A 20,249-nucleotide genomic window follows, 5' to 3' on the forward strand; every position below is an offset into this window, starting at 1 on the left:
GGGCAACACGTTCACTACTGGGCAGTTCTTGAACAGTAACTAAGGTTAACCAAATCAAGAAAAAAAACAATGAAAGAATAATGCATGGCTTAGATTTCTCTTGGCTTTATACGAAGAAAACAAGGTCACATGCAGGGTTAAATGCCTTTGATGGAGGAGAGGAAGTACATCAGGCATGGAGAAAGGTGTGGAGTTAGCACATGTTGGTGTTAGTCTGTTGGCTGGAACAAACCTAACAATGTTTAAAGTGAAGGATCTCGGACCACGATGGACATTTGGGTTAATGTCTAGTTAGAGTGTGGTTCCTTGTGGGATCTAAAGGTAATTGTAAATTGTAAAATGTAAATGGGGGTTTAACTGAGGTGTAATGCCTCATCCTATCTTGTGACAGTGAAGTATTTAAACAACCAAAATGCATTTCTAATGCTGCTATTGCTAAGTGTACACTTGAGCATCAGGAGCTGTCATCATGCAAAAACAACTCTAGTGGTTCTGACGAATAGTTATGCACTTTATGCCAGACTTATTCGCCAAGTCTGCATCACAGTGGTAGCGGATGTGCTTTCCTATATTCTGTGCACATTTGAGAAACGGTTTCACTAGTCTTGTTAGACAAAGCTGGACTGCCATATAGCGTCTCAAAACTTAACAGCTCTTGCTATGCTGGTAGAGAAGAGAGTACAAGATGTGTGAGGGGTAAAATGTAGTATAGCAGTTAGGAGGTAACGCCGGGTACACCCCCCTTAGTAGAGAACCTACTGCATTGAAAATGCAGAGATGTGGGCGGAGATGATGCCAGGAACATCTCCCTTTAAAGGGTTAGAGATCTGGAAACATAGCTACATGTTTACAGGCTGAATGTTTACATGTAACTTCGTATAAAGTCAGTTCTGCCTCCTCCTGGTTCAGGCTGGAGGTCCACTGACTGACCCTTATCTATGGCTGTCCCCCCTTCCACTGGTTCTGCCTCTCTTTCCACCTCTTGGCTCTGTCCCTGTGACGAGAGTAGTGAGAGGGGCCTGCAGAAAGAACAGTGTCTGAATCTACAGGGAAAACATAGGGAGGATCTTGGAGCTCTTTGGAGTCTCCTTCAGGCATACTGGGCTGCACAACAGTCTCCTAAACTGTCCGCATGGTCTTTCTGATCTCACGCATCGACAGGTCACCTTGGCGTGCTAAAAGTGTGACATGGGTTCTCACACAAGGGTGGAGATTGTGCAAAAATAGGGATTTGAAGGTTCGGTCTTCTGTGAGACCTGGTCCATTTCTTCCCTGGAAAAATGTTTGTTTCAAGCGATTAAAGTAATCTCTGGGATGCTCTGAACGCTTGTGCTTAATTTTAATGGCCAACATGAATGCTGACGCTTCGTCTTTACAAAGCTGAGTGTAACTGTCCCTAATGGAAAACGGCTGTGACTCTATGAACGTGTGAACTGATCTAGAGGTGGTTTTCCAAATTAGCTTCACTTTCTCTCGTTCTGTTGCATAAGGCAAGTCCGAGAGGCTACGCTCAATTTCTTTGAGGTAGTCTTCAACATGGTAGTTTGAACTTGCTGGGTCAAATGGCTCCATGTCCTTGGCTAGGGAATCTAACAGCTTTAAACGAGGGAAATGTTCAAGGACATGTTTATTAGAATAGGAAGGTGGACCTTCCCTGTCCAAGTGTTGTAACTCTTGGTCAATATGATGCCTACTGCCTCCTGTCTCTCTGTGCCTAGGTGGCAGTAATGAGCCTTTATGCATCTCAAGTTGAGAAATATCTGTATTTCTCCTTGAGGAAAAAGCTGTAGCATGTACGTCACTGTGCCAGCCTGTGCGTGGGTCAGTGGAATGATGCTCAGCGTTTAAGTAAGGACTGTTATCTGCTCTACCTGGTGAGACATCCCTTGTCTGTACGTTCTGCCAGTGGTGTACATCAGCATGCCTTCTGCCGTCCTGCTCTGTGTCTATAGGGGGCAACAGTGAGCCTTTGTGCATCTCAAGTTGGGAAATTTCTGCACTTCCTCTTGAGGAAATAGCTGGAGCATGTACGTCACTGTGCCAGCCTGTGCGTGGGTCAGTGGAATGATGCTCAGCGTTCATACAAGGCTTCCTAACTGTGGTACCTAATGAGATGTCCCTGGTCTGGACATCATGCAGAGGATAATGGTCACAAGCATGCTTTCTACCTTCCTGGTCTCTGTCCATAGGCGGCAACAGTGAGCCTTTGCGCATCTCAAGTTGAGAAATACCTGCATTTCTCCCTGAGGAAGAAGCTGGAACATGTACGTCACTCTCCCAGCCTGTGCGTGGGTCAGTGGAATGATGCTCAGCTTTTAAGTAAGGCTTCCTAGCTGCTGTACCTGACGGGATGTCCCTGGTCTAGACATCATGCAGAGAATAAGGAGGGCCAAAATATATAGCAGGATTAGTATTACTCTCTTTGTTACTCAAGAGTAAGGGGGCAGAAGCTAAGGACAAGTAAGAGGGCTCTGCTGACTCGTAGCAAGAGGATGCAGACGGGGCATCTGCTCTAGGAGGGTGATTCTCCACAGAGGCTTCACTTTGAGCTTCAGAAGCTGAACCGTCAGTAGTATCATATGGATACTCTGAGGAAGAACTAGTTACATCTAACCTAAGACTCATGGGGACTGGAGCCGGGGCCTTAGGATGTACGACAGGTGCATCATCACCTGTGGAGTGCTGACTATATTGGCTTTCTACTGTAACTAATAAAGAAGGTCTAGAGGTGCCAGATCTAGTTGCAAGGAAATCTTGCGCTCTCGCACGAGCAAGCTCACTCTCCCTTTGGAGGCGGGCAGTTTCTGTTAAGCCCGTGTGACGTTCACTTACGGTGAGCACGTCATTCAGCGCATGAGTGGTCAGTTGAAGGTTGAGGCGAAGGCTTTCAACCTCAGAACTGAGCTTAGCAGTGTCCTGTTTGAGGAGTCTATTTTCCTTACGTAGTGCCTCTACTTCTAAGCGAGCCTGCTGCTGACATAGAAGGAACATTTTAAAAACTAGATCTGGAACGGTAGGGGTCTCCTCAAAGGAGCCCTTTAAAGGTTTCTCTATCAGTAGTGGGGAGGTGAATGTTCTATCAGTAGTGGGGGGGTGAGTGGTCTATCAGTAGTGAGGGGGGTGAGTGCAGTGGTCTATCAGTAGTGAGCGGGTGAGTGCGTGGTCTATCAGGAGGTAACTCCAGCAGTTATTAACTAGCACATCCAGCCCTCCTCCGTTGCGCTTTCCTCTCTCATTACACTCTCGGTCCGAATGGTCTGAAAACCATCGATGGAAACATCATCTGGAATGTCCTGGTGTCCATGTCTCCGTAAAACATATCAAACTCCCGGTGCCGGTACTCCCTCTGACACCTGACTAGTGTTGTTAACCTATAGGCTATGATTGGATAGGATGAACATGTACGTCCTCTTCTCCATAATCTTACATGTCCTCTTCTCCATAATCTTACATGTCCTCTTCTCCATAATCTCATATGTCCTCTTCTCCATAATCTTACATGTCCTCTTCTCCATAATCTTATATGTCCTCTTCTCCATAATCTTACATGTCCTCTTCTCCATAATCTTACATGTCCTCTTCTCCATAATCTTATATGTCCTCTTCTCCATAATCTTACATGTCCTCTTCTCCATAATCTTACATGTCCTCTTCTCCATAATCTTACATGTCCTCTTCTCCATAATTCTCCTTCGTCTTGTCCTCTATTTCCTTCTGCGCTGTTTCTTCCTCCTTGTTGTCCAGTTGCAGTGTGATCAGCTGATATCAGGAGTAAACAGAGCGGACACAGCAGAAAAACAGATCAGGTCTCTGGACACAGCTTCACTAACCAGATCAGGACTGTGGACTAGCCTGTCTGGAGAGGACACAGCTTCACTAAACAGATCAGGACTGTGGACTAGCCTGTCTGGAGAGGACACAGCTTCACTAAACAGATCAGGACTGTGGACTAGCCTGTCTGGAGAGGACACAGCTTCACTAAACAGATCAGGACTGTGGACTAGCCTGTCTGGAGAGGACACAGCTTAACTAAACAGATCAGGACTGTGGACTAGCCTGTCTGGAGAGGACACAGCTTCACTAAACAGATCAGGACTGTGGACTAGCCTGTCTGGAGAGGACACAGCTTCACTAAACAGATCAGGACTGTGGACTAGAGGACACAGCTTCACTAAACAGATCAGGACTGTGGACTAGTCTGTCTGGAGAGGACACAGCTTCACTAAATTCCTTGTCAGATTTTCTATAATGAAATGTTAAAAGATAAATTAAGTGAAACAAGAAAAGTGAAGACACTAACGTGATTAAGTGTACCAAGCTGCACACACAGGTCCACACACACACACACACACACGCACACATACACACACACACACACACACACACACACACACACTGAGACATCCTTACTAGTGTGTGTGTGAAAGAGGAGATACAGTTAAACATGTTATATGATAGGGGTGTGAAATGTGAAATTCTATATGGTTGTGATGAATTTCTTGTGTTACACTCAAGATTTCTTTGGTCTGTTATGCTGCGTCTCTCATTACCCACAAACACATGCAGGCAGGTCTGTGTGTTTAGAGGAGACATGAACCAGCGTTCAGACTAGTGGTGTTACTGTACTGGAAATGGTCTGTTTACAGCAAACTGTACAAATTAATCTGTTATGTCTGTTGATTTGCACTAATTGTATCTATTTTTTTGTTTTCTGTGAACTCTCTATTCCAACAGGTTTGATTATGATGTTCTTGATAATAAAGAACAGAGAAGATCTGCAGTTGAGTTTCTGCTGAATCTGATTGTTACAGCAGCAGAGTGTGATGCAGCTACAGAAGAGAGTTTCACTAAGCTGCTGACATCTGTGTGCAGCTACACAAACTTCCCTGTAGATGATGATGATGTCAAGTTTGATATTTGCAATTTCCTGCTGGATCTGTGCTCACGTGTGAAGGACTATGAGACTCAAACAGGCAGGAGTTTCCTTCCAGCATTACAGCCAGTTTACCAGTCAGCTCCTGCAGTCTGGAACATAGACCTCTCAAAGAGAAAGACCTCCTTCTTCCTAGAAGTGCTGAAACTCCAAACAGTGAAGAAACCAGTAGAGCTGAGAGGCTGGTCAGATGAAGAGAGTGAAGTGAGGAGTTTCCTTCAGTGTCTGCCCTACATCTCCCAGCTCAGGTGAGTGAGAAGCAGGTGTAATGTTTATACTGAGTTTTTCATTAAAGGTTGTGAGTTGGGTCGTCTTTATTTAGTGTAGAGTTTAGCGTAGTGGTTGATTCCCCCTTGACTCCTCACACTACACTCACTGTGAAATGTTATTGTAAGTTATTTGGATGAGAGAGTTTGCTGACTGTAAATGAATGAAATGTTGCTTTGTCATCTGTTCTGAATGTGATCAGTGCTCAGACCTGTAAAGCATGATGACAATGTTGTGTGTTTACTTTGTAAGAGTTTTTGTTCTGTCTGTCCTAGTCCACAAACACATAGAGAAAAACAACACAGAAGAAAAGAAAAGTAATAGAGGGTGTGGACACTGTAATAGACATCAACTATCTGACCAAATTATGTCATTTCAGTGTCCCTGTTATTACTTTTTATTTCTGGTGATTTTATTTTGTGTGACTCTGTATTCCAACAGGTTTCAATATGATAAATAACAGATGGTCTGTTTACAGCACTGTACAAATTAATCTGTTATATCTGTTGATTTCTACTAATTGCATCTACTAATTGTGTTTTTGTGAACTCTCTATTCCAACAGGTTTCAGTATTGTGTTTTTTATAATAAACAACAGAGAAGATCTGCAGTGGAGTTTCTGCTGAATCTGATTGTTACAGCAGCAGAGTGTGATGCAGCTACAGGAAAGAGTTTCACTAAGCTGCTGACATCTGTGTACAACTACATAAACTTCCCTGTAGAAGATGATGATAATTATTTGAAGGTTCATATTTGTGATTTCCTGCTGGATCTGTACTCACGTGTGAAGGACTATGAGACTCAAACAGGCAGGAGTTTCTTTCCAGCATTACAGCCAGTTTACCAGTCAGCTCCTGCAGTCTGGTACATAGACCTCTCAGAGAGAAAGACCTCCCTCTTCCTAGACGTGCTGAAACTCCAAACAGTGAAGAAACCAGTAGAGCTGAGAGGCTGGTCAGATGAAGAGAGTGAAGTGAGGAGTTTCCTTCAGTGTCTGCCCTACATCTCCCAGCTCAGGTGAGTATGAAGCAGGTTTAATGTTTATACTAGGGATGTCCCGATCCAGCTTTTTGAACTTCCGATCCGATACCGATATTTATTTGCACTTCCGATCCGATACCGATATAGGCCGATACCGATATCGGCCTATCCGAGCATGTATAAAAGTTTAAAGTTATTTAGCCAACTTACTTTGTTGTCAAACTCATGTTGAAAAGCGTTTTACTCTTGATAAGTAGCCAGCTGAATTAGGTGTGTTTGAATAATACACAATGGTTGGTAAGGAGAAACTGACCTGTTTATTTAGCAATTAATAAACTCAAAATAGACAAAATATTAAATAACAAACAGAAATAGCATCAGTAAACCAAGGATTAAAAAGCCACAAGTGCAAATAATATTGTAAATTATATTAAAAAAGCAAAACACACAACCTGAGTGGAAAATAGTCTATTAACAAATAGTCTATTAACATTAACATCCATCAGTGCTCTTGAACAAGTGTAAACTTAAAAGCTTAAAAAAAATCCGTGCACATATCTAAACTAATTAAAAGCAAAATACCTTCTACTCCACACTTTGCTGCTCCATCCCCATCTATACACTCCCTTCAACAGTGCTTAATTTGTAAATCAAACGATGCCGGAACGCAAACAGCGGACAACATAAAATGTTACCGGATCGAGGCAGACAGTTACCTGAACGCGCGCTTCAAAATACTCCAAAAGAGTTCCCGGATCCTGTTCCGGTGTTATGGTCAATTCAGTTCCCCCTGTTCCCCCAAAACGGCGCAAGCGCGAAATCAACGAAATCACGCATTAGTCTGCTGCTGGGTTATCGCCTTTACTCGATGTGTACACGTTATTATTCGGGTTGGTTTTGTTTCTCTAGTTAAAGTTAACTTTGTGTGCTTGTGACTAACTATGCTGTAAAGCTCAGGTGTTTTAGCAGAGGATTAAATGTACAAAAATGACTCCGATGTTTAATTGTTTACGCTACTTTTTCAGCCTCTTGCATTTTTTAGTTCACTTGCATGCTAGCAAGATTTAATGCGTTTTTTTACTATTTAAATTATTTATTTAAACATAAAGAGACGTGTATTGTTCACACTTTAAAGGTTGTTTTTTAACAGACTTATTTGTTGTTTGCTGTGTCCTGGATGTTCTACAGCCTAAAAGGACTTTTGCTAAAGACACAAATAAAATGTATTACACGACAAATGTTATCCCATTTGGCTTCACGCAATATTTAAATCACTTGAGCATGTGGTATATTGTTTTTGCTTTACAGAGCAAGTTTTATCCAATGCACAGTGCTTTTACACTAAGAACACAGGGGGAACAGATTTAACCGGAGCCCTGTGAAAAATGGTTCCCCCCTCTTAAATGACAGAAAGTGTACATGTAAGGCACGAAAATTAAGGTGGTGATGTATTTGACTCTTATCCTTGTAAATAACATGTTTTATCCAATGCACAGTGCTTTTACATTAAGAACACAGGGGGAACGGATTTAACCAGAGACTGGGAAAAATGGTTCCCCATGTAGAATAACTGCTGGAGATTATATAAAGTACAATAATAGTGCTGATTATCTGTATCTGTGTATAATCACTTCATTCAGTGACTTTACAACTATCTGTACCTCCTTTACACTGAGAACACATGGGGGAACATATTCAACCAGAGACTGGGAAATTTGGTTCCCCCTTGAAGAATAAAGCTGGAGCTGATATAAAATACAGAAATTATGCTGATTATTTATATCTGTCTATAATCAATTCATTCAGTAACATTTATTCATCCTGTACCTCCTTAACACTTAGAACACAGGAGGAACAGGTTTTACCAGAGACTGGGACATTTGGTTCCCCTTGTAGAATAAAGCCGGAGTGTATTTAAGGTACATTATTGATGCTGATAGGAGGCAGAGCAGGAAGGTGGAGGTTAGAGTTGGTACGCTGAATGTGGGCTCTATGACAGGTAAAGGGAGAGAGCTAGCTGATGCGATGGAGAGGAGGAAGATAGATATACTGTGTGTACAGGAGACCAAGTGGAAGGGGAGCAAGGCCAGGAGCATTGGTGGTGGCTTCAAACTCTTCTACCATGGTGTAGACAGGAAGAGAAATGGAGTAGGGGTAATCCTGAAAGATGAGTTTAGTAAGAGTGTAGTGGAGGTAAAGCAAGTAAGTGGCAGGGTGATCTGTGTAAAGTTAGAGATTGATGGGGTGATGATGAATGTCATCAGTGCTTATGCTCCTCAGGTAGGTTGTGATGTGGAGGAGAAAGAAGAATTCTGGAGAGAGTTAGATGAAGTTGTTTTGCAGGTTCCTAAAGAAGAGAGAGTTGTGATTGGAGCAGATTTAAATGGACATGTTGGTGGAGGGAACAGTGGTGATGAGATGTTGGGTAGATATGGTGTTAAAGAAAGGAATACGAAAGGATAAATGCTGGTAGATTTAGCTAAAAGGATAAAGATGGCTGTAGTTAACACTTACTTTAAGAAAAAGGAAGAGCACAGGGTAACATATAAGAGTGGGGGAAGATGCACACAGGTCGACTATATCCTCTGTAGGAGACGAAACCTGAAAGAGGTTAGTGATTGCAAGGTGTTACCAGGGGAGAGTGTAGCTAAACAGCATAGGATGGTGATATGTAGGATGGTTTTGGAGGTGAAGAAGAGGAAGAGAGTGGAACCTAAAATCAGGTGGTGGAAGTTAAAGGATGAGGACTGTGGTGTAAAATTCAGGGATGAGGTGAGGCAGGTACTGGGTAATGGTGGTGGTGTTCTGGATACCTAGGATGAGACTTCAAATGCAGTGAGGGATGTGGCTAGGAAGGTATTTGGTGTGACCTCAGGACAGAGGAAGATAGACAAGGAGTTGTGGTGGTGGAATGAGGAAGTTCAGGAAAGTTTGAGAGGAAAGCAGTTGGCTAAAAAGAATTTTCAGTGAGATGAAGAAAGTAGACAGAGGTACAAGGAGATGTGTCGTAAGGCAAAGAGAGCAGTGGCAGAAGCTAAAGAGAAGGCATATAGCAAGCTGTATGAGAAGTTGGACACTAAGGAAGGGGAAAAGGATCTGTACAGATTGGCCAGACATAGAAACCGTGATGGGCAGGATGTGCAGCAGGTTAAGATGATAAAGGATAAAGATGAAAATGTGTTGTCTGGTGAGGAGAGTGTCTTGGGAAGGTGGAAGTATTTTGAGGAACTAATGAATCAAAAGAATGAAAGGGAAAGAAGGTTAGAAGAGGTAGAGGTTGTGAATCAGGAAGTGCCTCAGGTAAGCAAGGAGGAAGTAAGGGCTGCAATTCAGAGAATGAAGTGTGGTAAGGCAGTTGGACCAGATGATATTCCAGTGGAGGCATGGAAATGTTTGGGAGAGACAGCAGTGGAGTTTTTGACTGGGTTATTTAACAGAATCTTGGAAGGTCAGAAGATGCCTGAGGAGTGGAGACTAAGCATAATGATGCCGATTTTCAAGAATAAAGGTGACGTTCAGAGCTGTAGTAATTACAGGGGAATAAAGTTGATCAGTCACAGCCTGAAAATCTGGGAAAGAGTAGTGGAAGCTAGGCTTAGAGGAGAGGTAGAGATCTGTGAGCAGCAGTATGGTTTCATGCCAGATAAGTGCACCACAGATGCTATGTTTGCTTTGAGAGTGTTAATGGAAAAGTATAGAGAAGGACAGAAGGAGTTACATTGTGTGTTTGTTGACTTAGAGAAAGCTTATGATGGAGTACCAAGACAGGAGCTCTGGTATTGTATGAGGAAGTCAGGAGTAGCAGAAAAGTATGTGAGGGTGGTGCCGAATATGTATGGGAACAGTGTAACAGCAGTGAGATGTGCGGTAGGAATGACAGATGGGTTTAAAGTGGGGGTAGGACTACATCAGGGATCAGCCCTGAGTCCCTTCCTGTTCGCAATTGTCATGGACAGACTGACGGACGAGGTTAGGCAGGAGTCCCCTTGGACTATGATGTTTGCTGATGACATTGTGATCTGTAGTGAGAGTAGGGAGCAGGTGGAGGTGAGCTTGGAAAGATGGAGATATGCTTTGGAGAGCAGGGGAATGAAAGTGAGCAGGAGTAAAACAGAGTACATGTGTGTGAATGAGAGAGCAGACGGTGGACAGGTCCTGTTACAAGGAGTTGATTTGGTGAAGGTTGACAAGTTTACCTACTTAGGGTCGAGGGTACAGAGTAATGGAGGAAGTGAAAGAGAGGTAAAGAAGAGAGTGCAGGCAGGGTGGAGTGGATGGCATAAAGTGTCTGGGGTGATCTGTGATCGAAGGGTGTCGGCTAGAATGAAAGGAAAGATCTATAGGACAGTAGTGAGACCTGCTATGTTGTATGGACTGGAGACAGTGGCACTGACAAAGAGACAGGTGAGGGAGATTGAGCTGTCTGAGATGAAGATGTTGAGATTCTCATTCGGAGTGACAAGGAAGGATAGGATCAGAAATGAGTTTATTAGAGGATCAGCACACGTAGCATGTTTTGGAGATAAAGTTAGAGAAGTGAGATTGAGATGGTTTGGACATGTACAGAGGAGGGAGGAGAGGTATATTGGTAGGAGGGTCTTGAGGATGGAACTTCCAGGCAAGAGGAGAGGTAGACCTAAGAGGAGGTTTATGGATGCAGTGGTAGAGGATATGAGAGTGGCTGGTGTGTCAGTGGAGGACACTCAAGACAGGGCCAGATGGAGGAGTTTGATCCGCTGTGGCGACCCCTAAATGGGAATTGCAGAAAGAAGAAGATTGATGCTGATAAACTATATATAGATTACCATTTCCCTCAGTAACTTTAATACTATCTGCATCACATTTACATTGAGAATACAAGGGGAACCAAATTTCCCAGTCTCTGGTAAAACCTGTTCCTCCTGTGTTCTCAGTGTTAAAGGAGGTACAGGATGAATAAATGTTACTGAATGAATTGATTATAGACAGATATAAATAATCAGCATAATTTCTGTATTTTATATCAGCTCCAGCTTTATTCTTCAAGGGGAACCAAATTTCCCAGTCTCTGGTTAAATATGTTCCCCCATGTGTTCTCAGTGTTAAAGGAGGTACAGATAGTTGTAAAGTCACTGAATGAAGTGATTATACACAGATACAGATAATCAGCACTATTATTGTACTTTATATCATCTCCAGCAGTTATTCTACATGGGGAACCATTTTTCCCAGTCTCTGGTTAAATCCGTTCCCCCTGTGTTCTTAGTGTAAAAGCACTGTGCAGTGGATAAAACTTGTTATTTACAAGGATGATAGTCAAAGACATCCCCACCTTAATTTTCGTGCCTTACATGTACACTTTCTGTCATTTAAGAGGGGGGAACCATTTTTCACAGGGCTCTGGTTAAATCCGTTCCCCCTGTGTTCTTAGTGTAAAAGCACTGTGCAGTGGATAAAACTTGCTCTGTAAAGCAAAAACAATATACCACATGCTCAAGTGATTTAAATATTGCGTGAAGCCAAATGGGATAACATTTGTCGTGTAATACATTTTATTTGTGTCTTTAGTAAAAGTCCTTTTAGGCTGTAGAACATCCAGGACACAGCAAACAACAAATAAGTCTGTTAAAAAACAACCTTTAAAGTGTGAACAATACACGTCTCTTTATGTTTAAATAAATAATTTAAATAGTAAAAAAACGCATTAAATCTTGCTAGCATGCAAGTGAACTAAAAAATGCAAGAGGCTGAAAAAGTAGCGTAAACAATTAAACATCGGAGTAATTTTTGTACATTTAATCCTCTGCTAAAACACCTGAGCTTTACAGCATAGTTAGTCACAAGCACACAAAGTTAACTTTAGCTAGAGAAATAAAACCAACCCGAATAATAACGTATACACATCGAGTAAAGGCGATAACCCAGCAGTAGACTAATGCGTGATTTCGTTGATTTCGCGCATGCGCCGTTTTGGGGGAACAGGGGGAACTGAATTGACCGTAACACCGGCAGTATCCGGCTCAGTTTCTGCCAGTGTTAGTTGTGTAGGACCTTTCTTTTTGTCTTCGGTTTTCTTTAGAATCTCGTCATGTTATTTATGATGGTATTTCGCTAAATGCTTGATTAGATTGGTTGTATTAAAAGTTCTTACAGCTTTACCACCACGCTTGATACTGCGGCATATGTTGCACTCTACCTCTTCGTCATCCTTTAAGGTAAAATAATCCCACACAACTGACATTTTTACCGATAACTTCAAATTTACACGGCGGTTAGGAGATGCCGCGGAGCTAAATTGTGGAGACGCTATGCTCGTGTGCTGAAGGTGTGCTGGAAAATGCGGACCGGATTTTACTTTCACTGGCAAAACCACAGCAAAAACTGGAATGGATTATCTAAATGGGTGCGCTGGAAAACCCGGATCGGACTTCAAAAAAACTGGATCGGGAGTCTAGTCGGGAGCATTTTCTCGTGCCTGCCGATCCGATACCAATACGCATTTTTTGCTAATATCGGCGGCCGATCCGATCCAAATATCGGATCGGGACAACCCTAGTTTATACTGAGTTTTTCATTAAAGGTTGTGAGTTGGGTCGTCTTTATTTAGTGTAGAGTTTAGCGTAGTGGTTGACCCCCTTGACTCTTCGCACTACACTCACTGTAAATTGTTATTGTAAGTTATTCAGATGAGAGTGTTTGCTGACAGTAAATGAATGAAGTGCTGCTTTGTCATCTGTTCTGAATGTGATCAGTGCTCAGACCTGTAAAGCATGATGATAATGTGGCGTGTTTACTTTGTAGGAGTTTTTGTTCTGTCTGTCCTAGTCCACAAACACATAGAGAAAAACAACACAGAAGCAAAGAAAAGTTATAGAGGGTGTGGACACTGTAATAGACATTAACTATCTGACCAAATTATGTAATTTCAGTGTCCCTGTTATTACTTTTTATTTCTGCTCATTTTATTTTGTATGACTCTCTATTCCAACAGGTTTCATTATGATAAAGAACAGATGGTCTGTTTACAGCAAACTGTATGAATTAATCTGTTATGTCTGTTGATTTCTACTAATTGTATCTACTAATTCTGTGTTTTCTGTGAACTCTCTATTCCAACAGGTTTGAGGATTATGTTCTTCATAATAAAGAACAGGGATCTGCAGTGGAGTTTCTGCTGAAGCTGATTGTTACAGCAGCAGAATGTGATGCAGCTACAGGAGAGAGTTTCACTAAACTGCTGACATCTGTGTGCAGCTACACAAACTTCCCTGTAGAAGATGATGATAATTATTTGAAGGTTGATATTTGTGATTTCCTGCTGGATCTGTACTCACATGTGAAGGACTATGAGACTCAAACAGGCAGGAGTTTCCTTCCAGCATTACAGCCAGTTTACCAGTCAGCTCCTGCAGTCTGGAACGTAGACCTCTCAAAGAGAAAGACCTCCCTCTTCCTAGAAGTGCTGAAACTCCAAACAGTGAAGAAACCTGTAGAGCTGAGAGGCTGGTCAGAGGAAGAGAGTGAAGTGAGGAGTTTCCTTCAGTGTCTGCCCTACATCTCCCAGCTCAGGTCTGCACTTGACATTTCAGAATAGCATATTCAGAATATTTAAAGTGAATATTTTATTTTTCACTTCATTTGTACCTGATATTTTTTCACAATTGTTTAATGTTTTCAAGTATATAGGCCTATCGTATTTCCAAGTAAACATAATATAAATATGAATATAAATATAGCCTGTAATGCTAAAGAATGAAACTAGGATTAAAATAGCTTGTGCTGTTCCTTTGCTTTTTAACACTGACTGATATGAATACAGAATATAAATGTTACATGTGTTTCCTTATTTAACTGTGTTGTTTTCTGTTGCAGTGGTCCTGATCCGTACATCCCGTCTCTGTGTAAAGAGCTCCAGTCCAGAGATCAGGCAGGACAGGTGTCTCCTCTGCTCCAGGCCCTGGACTTCACCCTCTCTCTGGGAGGACAGTTGTCCACTCCCAGCTGCAGGGCTGTGGGGAGAGTGCTGGGTCTCTCAGCCTCCACACTCAACCTCACTCTAAACCCACGAGCCATCTCTCTCAGAGGAGTCAGGCTTCTGTTCACACACATCACACGCCTGCGCACACTCAGGTACGTAACATTATATTATATTATTGAATTATTATATTCTAAGTAATTTAGTTTACTCTGAGGTAGATTACATTTATTATTGCAGGACTTTGTTAAATTACTAAGAGTAAACGGTGTAAATGGTGTTTGTTGTTGTGCAGTGTGAGTGGTGCTGTGGTGGTGAAGATGGTACGAACACTGAGGACAGTGAGATCTCCTGCTCCAGTCACTGTTGAGGAACTTTCACTCATCCACACCAGCACACAGCAGCCAGAGGGGGCGCTGTCCAGGGTCCTGAGCAGCTTGGCTTCTCTCCTGAGACTCTGGAGGGTCCAGTGTCTGAACCTGACTGACTACAAGATGGAGGCCCAGTCTCTCACTGTCCTGCTGTGTCACCACGGCCCTCTGACCATCAGGTCTGTGTGGTTGGTTTGTCAGTTGTCAGGGGGGACTGCACTTTTTCAGAAGCCAGTTTTGGTCCCCTGCAGTTTTTATGGTTAATAACCAATATATTAAATAGAGACTGATCAAGCACTAGGACCATGCAGAAAACGACTGCTCAAGCGGAAGCCAGTTTCCCTTTAGACCGCCCACAATGATTGAAGACAACATGTGTTTGGAAGTTTTGGATAAGCTGATTTTAAATAAAATGTATGATCAGTACTTGCATAGAATTATGGATATTTTATTCAATTTCTCACATTCACTTGTCAAAACCAAATTCTGCTTTTTTACTCAAAAATCAGGTTATATAATGTTATAATGTTATGTAAGTGAGGATGTAAATGAAAGCTTCTAGGTTGTAGTTTAGCTGTAAACCCCCACTAGTTCTCAAGCCATTTGTGCCCCCCCCCCCCCATGAAATCAAAATTTCGTCCATGGATAAAAGTACCAGTTTATGATGCCATTTTCTGATGTGTATGTGCAGGTTGTGTGAGGAGACTCTCCGGCAGCTGACTGTAGTGGTGTATGAAACTCAGGAGGAGGAGCTTACTCACTGCTTCCTGCAGAAAGTGGGCGGAGACCTGACTTCCTGCACTCTGACCTGGGAAGTGATTCACTATTTCCTGCATTATCACAGTGTTACTGTGAACTTTAGGAAGAGTGACATTGGACAGCAAAACCCCAGAGAACTTCTGCCTGTACTGGACAGACTTCAGATCAGAAGGTGAGAGACAACAGTGATGTGTGGCTCAGATTTAAAGTTCTTCAAACAGTCGACACGTCCAATGTGCTTTAGGTATACTGCACAACGTTAGATATGGGAATTAAAGTGTGTGTGTGTGTGTGTGTGTGTGTGTGTGTGTGTGTGTGTGTGTGTGTGTGTGTGTGTGTGTGTGTCTTCTCCCCAGGCTGAGCCCCAGCTGTGTACTGTCCATCATCACAGAGATCTATCAGACTGGCTCTGCTCACTGTGTGTCCAGTCTGTTGAGTTCAACAGAGAACTGCATCACCCTGAACAGCAGAGAGCTGGACTCTGTCCACTGTGCTGCCCTGTGCTTCACCCTCCAGCACTGCACAGCAGTCTCTCTCAGCCTGCTGTTCACCTCCATACCAGAGGGGGAGCTGGAGAGCATCGTGCCTCTGCTCAAACACGTCTCCCACCTCAGGTTTGAACTTTTATCATTCATGTAACGAGACACAACAGATCTGTAGTAGGGATGTATATCGTCACCACTAAGCTAGATTCGATACACATCTCGATACACTGCCAACAATGCGATATAACTGCAATACTCTGAAACCCCTTGTCGATGCGATGCGATACAAATGCGATACGATGCGACACACTCACGAACGTAAGTTGTTGAGGGGGGGGGGGGGGGTTGTCTTACTGTAATAGTCTCTCTTCTCTCAGTGTGGACATGAATGTCTTACTGTAATAGTCTCTCTTCTCTCAGTGTGGACATGAATGTCTTACTGTAATAGTCTCTCTCCTCTCAGTGTGGACATGAATGTCTTACTGAAATAGTCTCTCTTCTCTCAGTGTGGACATGAATGTCTTACTGAAATAGTCTCTCTTCTCTCAGTGTGGACATGAATGACTTGAATGTCTTGCTGTAATAGTCTCTCTTCTCTCAGTGTGGACATGAATGTCTTGAATGTCTTACTGTAATAGTCTCTCTTCTCTCAGTGTGGACATGAATGTCTTGAATGTCTTACTGTAATAGTCTCTCTTCTCTCAGTGTGGACATGAATGTCTTGAATGTCTTACTGTAATAGTCTCTCTTCTCTCAGTGTGGACATGAATGTCTTGAATGTCTTACTGTAATAGTCTCTCTTCTCTCAGTGTGGACATGAATGTCTTACTGTAATAGTCTCTCTTCTCTCAGTGTGGACATGAATGTCTTGAATGTCTTACTGAAATAGTCTCTCTTCTCTCAGTGTGGACATGAATGTCTTGAATGTCTTACTGTAATAGTCTCTCTTCTCTCAGTGTGGACATGAATGTCTTGAATGTCTTACTGTAATAGTCTCTCTTCTCTCAGTGTGGACAGGCTGCTGTTGCTGAGGCTGCTCCACTGCTGCAGTGTCTCTGAGCTCCAGCAGGGGGCAGCAGTAGTTCTGCTCTCTGCTCTGCAGCACAGGCTGGACTTCTCCTGCAGCTCTGCTCTGGACCTGACAGAAGACTCACACACACACACACTGACTCTGAGCACTGAGGACTGCAGAGTCGTCTCCGTGGCCATCCAGAGAGCTCACACACACACACAGCTCACTCTACACGACTGTGAGATAGAGGAGGCAGGAGTGGAGCAACTCTTCTCCATTATACACACAGTCACCCTGCAGTAAGACTCCCACTCACAACACACACACTCACCTTCCTGCAGAGGAGGAGGAGTTATATCATATTAATGTGTGAAAATAGCATTAATGTTAGTAGTTATGTGAGTGTATTAATATTAATAGAACTGTCTGTGTTGGTGAATATATGTGTGTGTGTGTGTGTGTGTGTGTGTGTGTGTGTGTGTGTGTGTGTGTGTGTGTGTGTGTGTGTGTCCAGGTGCAGTAAAGTCGTGCTGCTCCAGTTTCTGTCTCTGGTCCGTGTCGGGTCTGAGTTGGAGTGTGTGAGACGTGCCGTGTCTCTCTCCCGGGCCCTGGGTGGGAAGGTGGACCTCAGTCACACCCGGTTGGACCAGCAGGCCTGTGGGTCCCTGGCGCTGGTTCTGGAACATTCTGAAGGGCTGTCAAGACTGGACCTCAGCCACTGCCAGCTCACTGACCACTGCCTGCAGCTGCTGTGTCCACAGCTCCACAAAGCCCACGTCCTGGAGTGAGTGGAGACGGGGGAGGGTGGAGAGAGTCTGGTGTTGAGGACACACTCAACACCCACATGTGTGTAACAGAGGGGTGAAGGAGATGTTTGACTCTCTTACAGTTGAACAGTGTCCTTCAAGGAATCTCCGTTTTGTAAAGAATACAACAACAAACAAAAGGTTCTCTGTAAAGAAAACTTGATTTTCTTGGTACTTTTATTTGCTAATAGACACATCTCCCATTGGCTGTCTAGACGACCACTGCCTGTAATGGGCAGGATGGGTGTTGTATGTTGGCAGGGAGCTCTGTGGTCTACAACAAATCACACAGCTGTGTAATCACATGTTCCCTGTAAAAAGAGAAATATGGCATAACACACTTCATGTGATACAGTAACAATTCATCAACATGAGAACTGAAGTAAATTATATTTTGTTTATGTAACCTCATTTCAAACCTATATTTTGTTTATGTAATCTCATTTCAAATGTCAAATATGTAATAATAATTACGTGGCCATTAGTCACAAATGGACTATAATCATTATTCACTTTATTGTAAATCAACACGTTCTTTACTCCATTGTGATTTAGTAGAGGGGGTGTGTTGGGATTCCTGTACAATGTGGTAATTATAATCCATCTAATTTCAGCCTCAGTCACAATGACATCACTGATGTGTCAGCAAAGATGATCTATGATACTGTCTCCACCAACACCAATATTCACACTGTGAGGTAAGAGTGTGTGTGGTGTGTTTAGGTTTATAATGCCTGTCCTTATTGATTTAAATGTACAAGCAGTCGTGTGTGTGTGTGTGTGTGTGTGTGTGTGTGTGTGTGTGTGTGTGTTTCTACAGGCTCTTCAACAACAGAATTACAGACAGACAAGTCTTCCTCTCAGACAAGCGCTTTGAGATCTGGTGACGTTAATGTGCTTTTGATATAATGAGGGGCAGATTATATTCTATATAATTATTGAAATTATATATAAAGATTGATACAAATTATCTTGAAAGTTGATTAAAACAGGTATCAGGTATATTTTAACACAGTAATAATGAGTGAATGTTTGTGGTTTGTGATTGTTTCAGTAAATTCCTTCTGTTGATGTTTTATTACCAACATTCACTTCTCAGTAACACCCCACCTCTACTGTAATGATTGAATATTCATTTATCTGTATGTTTCATGATTGAATATTCATTTATCTGTATATTTTTTGTTGGACTGTCCTACTGATTAAACATTAAACTGTGGATAATGATGGTGCTGGTCTCCCTCATTAAATTATATGGATTCATATCAAACATTTGTAGTAGAACAAATATCATAATGTCATAAAGCAAAGAGCCATGAAGGGTCAAAAGGTCAAAGTCTGAGTGCCTGCTGTCATTAACTGGGTTATACTGGAGGACAGATTTTCTCCACCCAGTCCTCCATATTTTTGCTCTTTCCAGTAATGTATGACTCCTCCTGTCAATTATGTTCGTGTCTGTGTCTTACTTCCATGTTTTTGGTCTTTCCATGCACGTCCTACCAGAGGCCTTCAGAGGCTGCCCCGCCTACTCCAGAGTCTTGCCAGAAGACTTCTGAGGTTTGCCAGAGGCTTGTTCCACAGGTTCACTAGAGGTCTGCTCCAGGGTCACTACCCATTTTGTCTTCGCCTGATCTCCAGCCTCAAGTCCACTTTCCCCCAATTTAGTTTCTGTGTTCACACTCGTTCCCACTCCAGTTTCGCTCAGTCTCACTCACATGTCTCCTCCTATTTCTAGACCAGTTCCCTCCGTTATGGTTCTGAATCCTGTGCAGTCTCCTGTAGTCCAGTGTCCTGTCCAGTCTCGTTGTGTCATGTCCAAGTCTGGTCCTGTGTCTAGTTTTGTTCCCACAGTCAATACTTCTGTTCCTGCCCCCCTTGCCTGTGTTCCTACCTTTGACCCCTTGAGGTACTGCGTCTGTTACTTTGTTTGATTTCCAGTGGCATAACAGTGGTTTTGTTTTCTAGTCCTGGATTAATATGTCCTACAGGGATGGACTACTCACAAAACAGGGCAACATTAAAGGAGGAAACAGTCACTGTTTTGATTTGATTAAGAAGAATTCCACTGAATTTATCACAACTTGGGAAACATTTATCGGCTTTCTGCAAAATTAATATCCCAGACTCAAACTCAACCTAGTCAATAACAATTATTCTCGCAACCGATACCAGTATTCAATAATAAACTGTTAGGCTCAGTTTTTGTATTTACAGCCCAACAATAACAGTGTAACTCAGTGGTTCCCAAACTTTTTCTGTTGTGCCCCCCTTTAGTATATGAGAATAATTTAGTGCCCCCCCCCCCCCTGCGCCCAATATTTTTTGTTGTGCGGGGGGGGGTGGGGGGGGGTTGTGCCGATCGTAAGTTGTTTGGGGGGGGGGGGAGTGTATGCCGCGATAGCCAATACCCTGCAATACCTCCGCGCGCCCCCCACTTTGGGAACCACTGGTGTAACTCATGTTTAGGGGGGGGGGGGGGAGTGTATGCCGCTATAGCCAATACCCTGCAATACCTCCGCGCGCCCCCCACTTTGGGAACCACTGGTGTAACTCATGTTTAGATTTGAAGTTAAGTTTCAAGTCCTTACCACTATCCAACATATACCCTATTTTTGATAATTGATATTTTAATAAAAATGTATTCCTCTCGTAAGTATTGTTTATTATAGTGATACACCTCA

At 42.8% G+C, this 20,249-nt stretch overlaps 1 protein-coding gene across 15 annotated transcripts in view; it reads left to right on the forward strand.

Moving 5' to 3' along the window:
* LOC143521618 (uncharacterized) overlaps positions 1 to 18,792 on the forward strand; it is a 316,853-nt gene extending 298,061 nt beyond the window's left edge. For 13 of the 15 annotated variants that reach the window (XM_077014689.1, XM_077014735.1, XM_077014744.1 and 10 more), the window contains 11 exons: positions 4,735 to 5,181; positions 5,765 to 6,217; positions 13,280 to 13,729; positions 14,033 to 14,290; positions 14,431 to 14,685; positions 15,198 to 15,437; positions 15,622 to 15,879; positions 16,759 to 17,061; positions 17,277 to 17,546; positions 18,183 to 18,266; positions 18,389 to 18,792. In XM_077014689.1, coding sequence (XP_076870804.1) covers positions 4,735 to 5,181; positions 5,765 to 6,217; positions 13,280 to 13,729; positions 14,033 to 14,290; positions 14,431 to 14,685; positions 15,198 to 15,437; positions 15,622 to 15,879; positions 16,759 to 17,061; positions 17,277 to 17,546; positions 18,183 to 18,266; positions 18,389 to 18,455 — 3,085 coding nt within the window. In that variant the 3' untranslated portion in view covers positions 18,456 to 18,792. The remainder of the gene's footprint in view (positions 1 to 4,734; positions 5,182 to 5,764; positions 6,218 to 13,279; positions 13,730 to 14,032; positions 14,291 to 14,430; positions 14,686 to 15,197; positions 15,438 to 15,621; positions 15,880 to 16,758; positions 17,062 to 17,276; positions 17,547 to 18,182; positions 18,267 to 18,388) is intronic. The other 2 variants (XM_077014771.1, XM_077014780.1) reach the window with 2 other exon arrangements.
* Positions 18,793 to 20,249: the final 1,457 nt, after the last annotated feature.

Source organism: Brachyhypopomus gauderio, chromosome 1, assembly GCF_052324685.1.
Source record: "Brachyhypopomus gauderio isolate BG-103 chromosome 1, BGAUD_0.2, whole genome shotgun sequence".
NCBI lineage: Eukaryota > Metazoa > Chordata > Actinopteri > Gymnotiformes > Hypopomidae > Brachyhypopomus > Brachyhypopomus gauderio.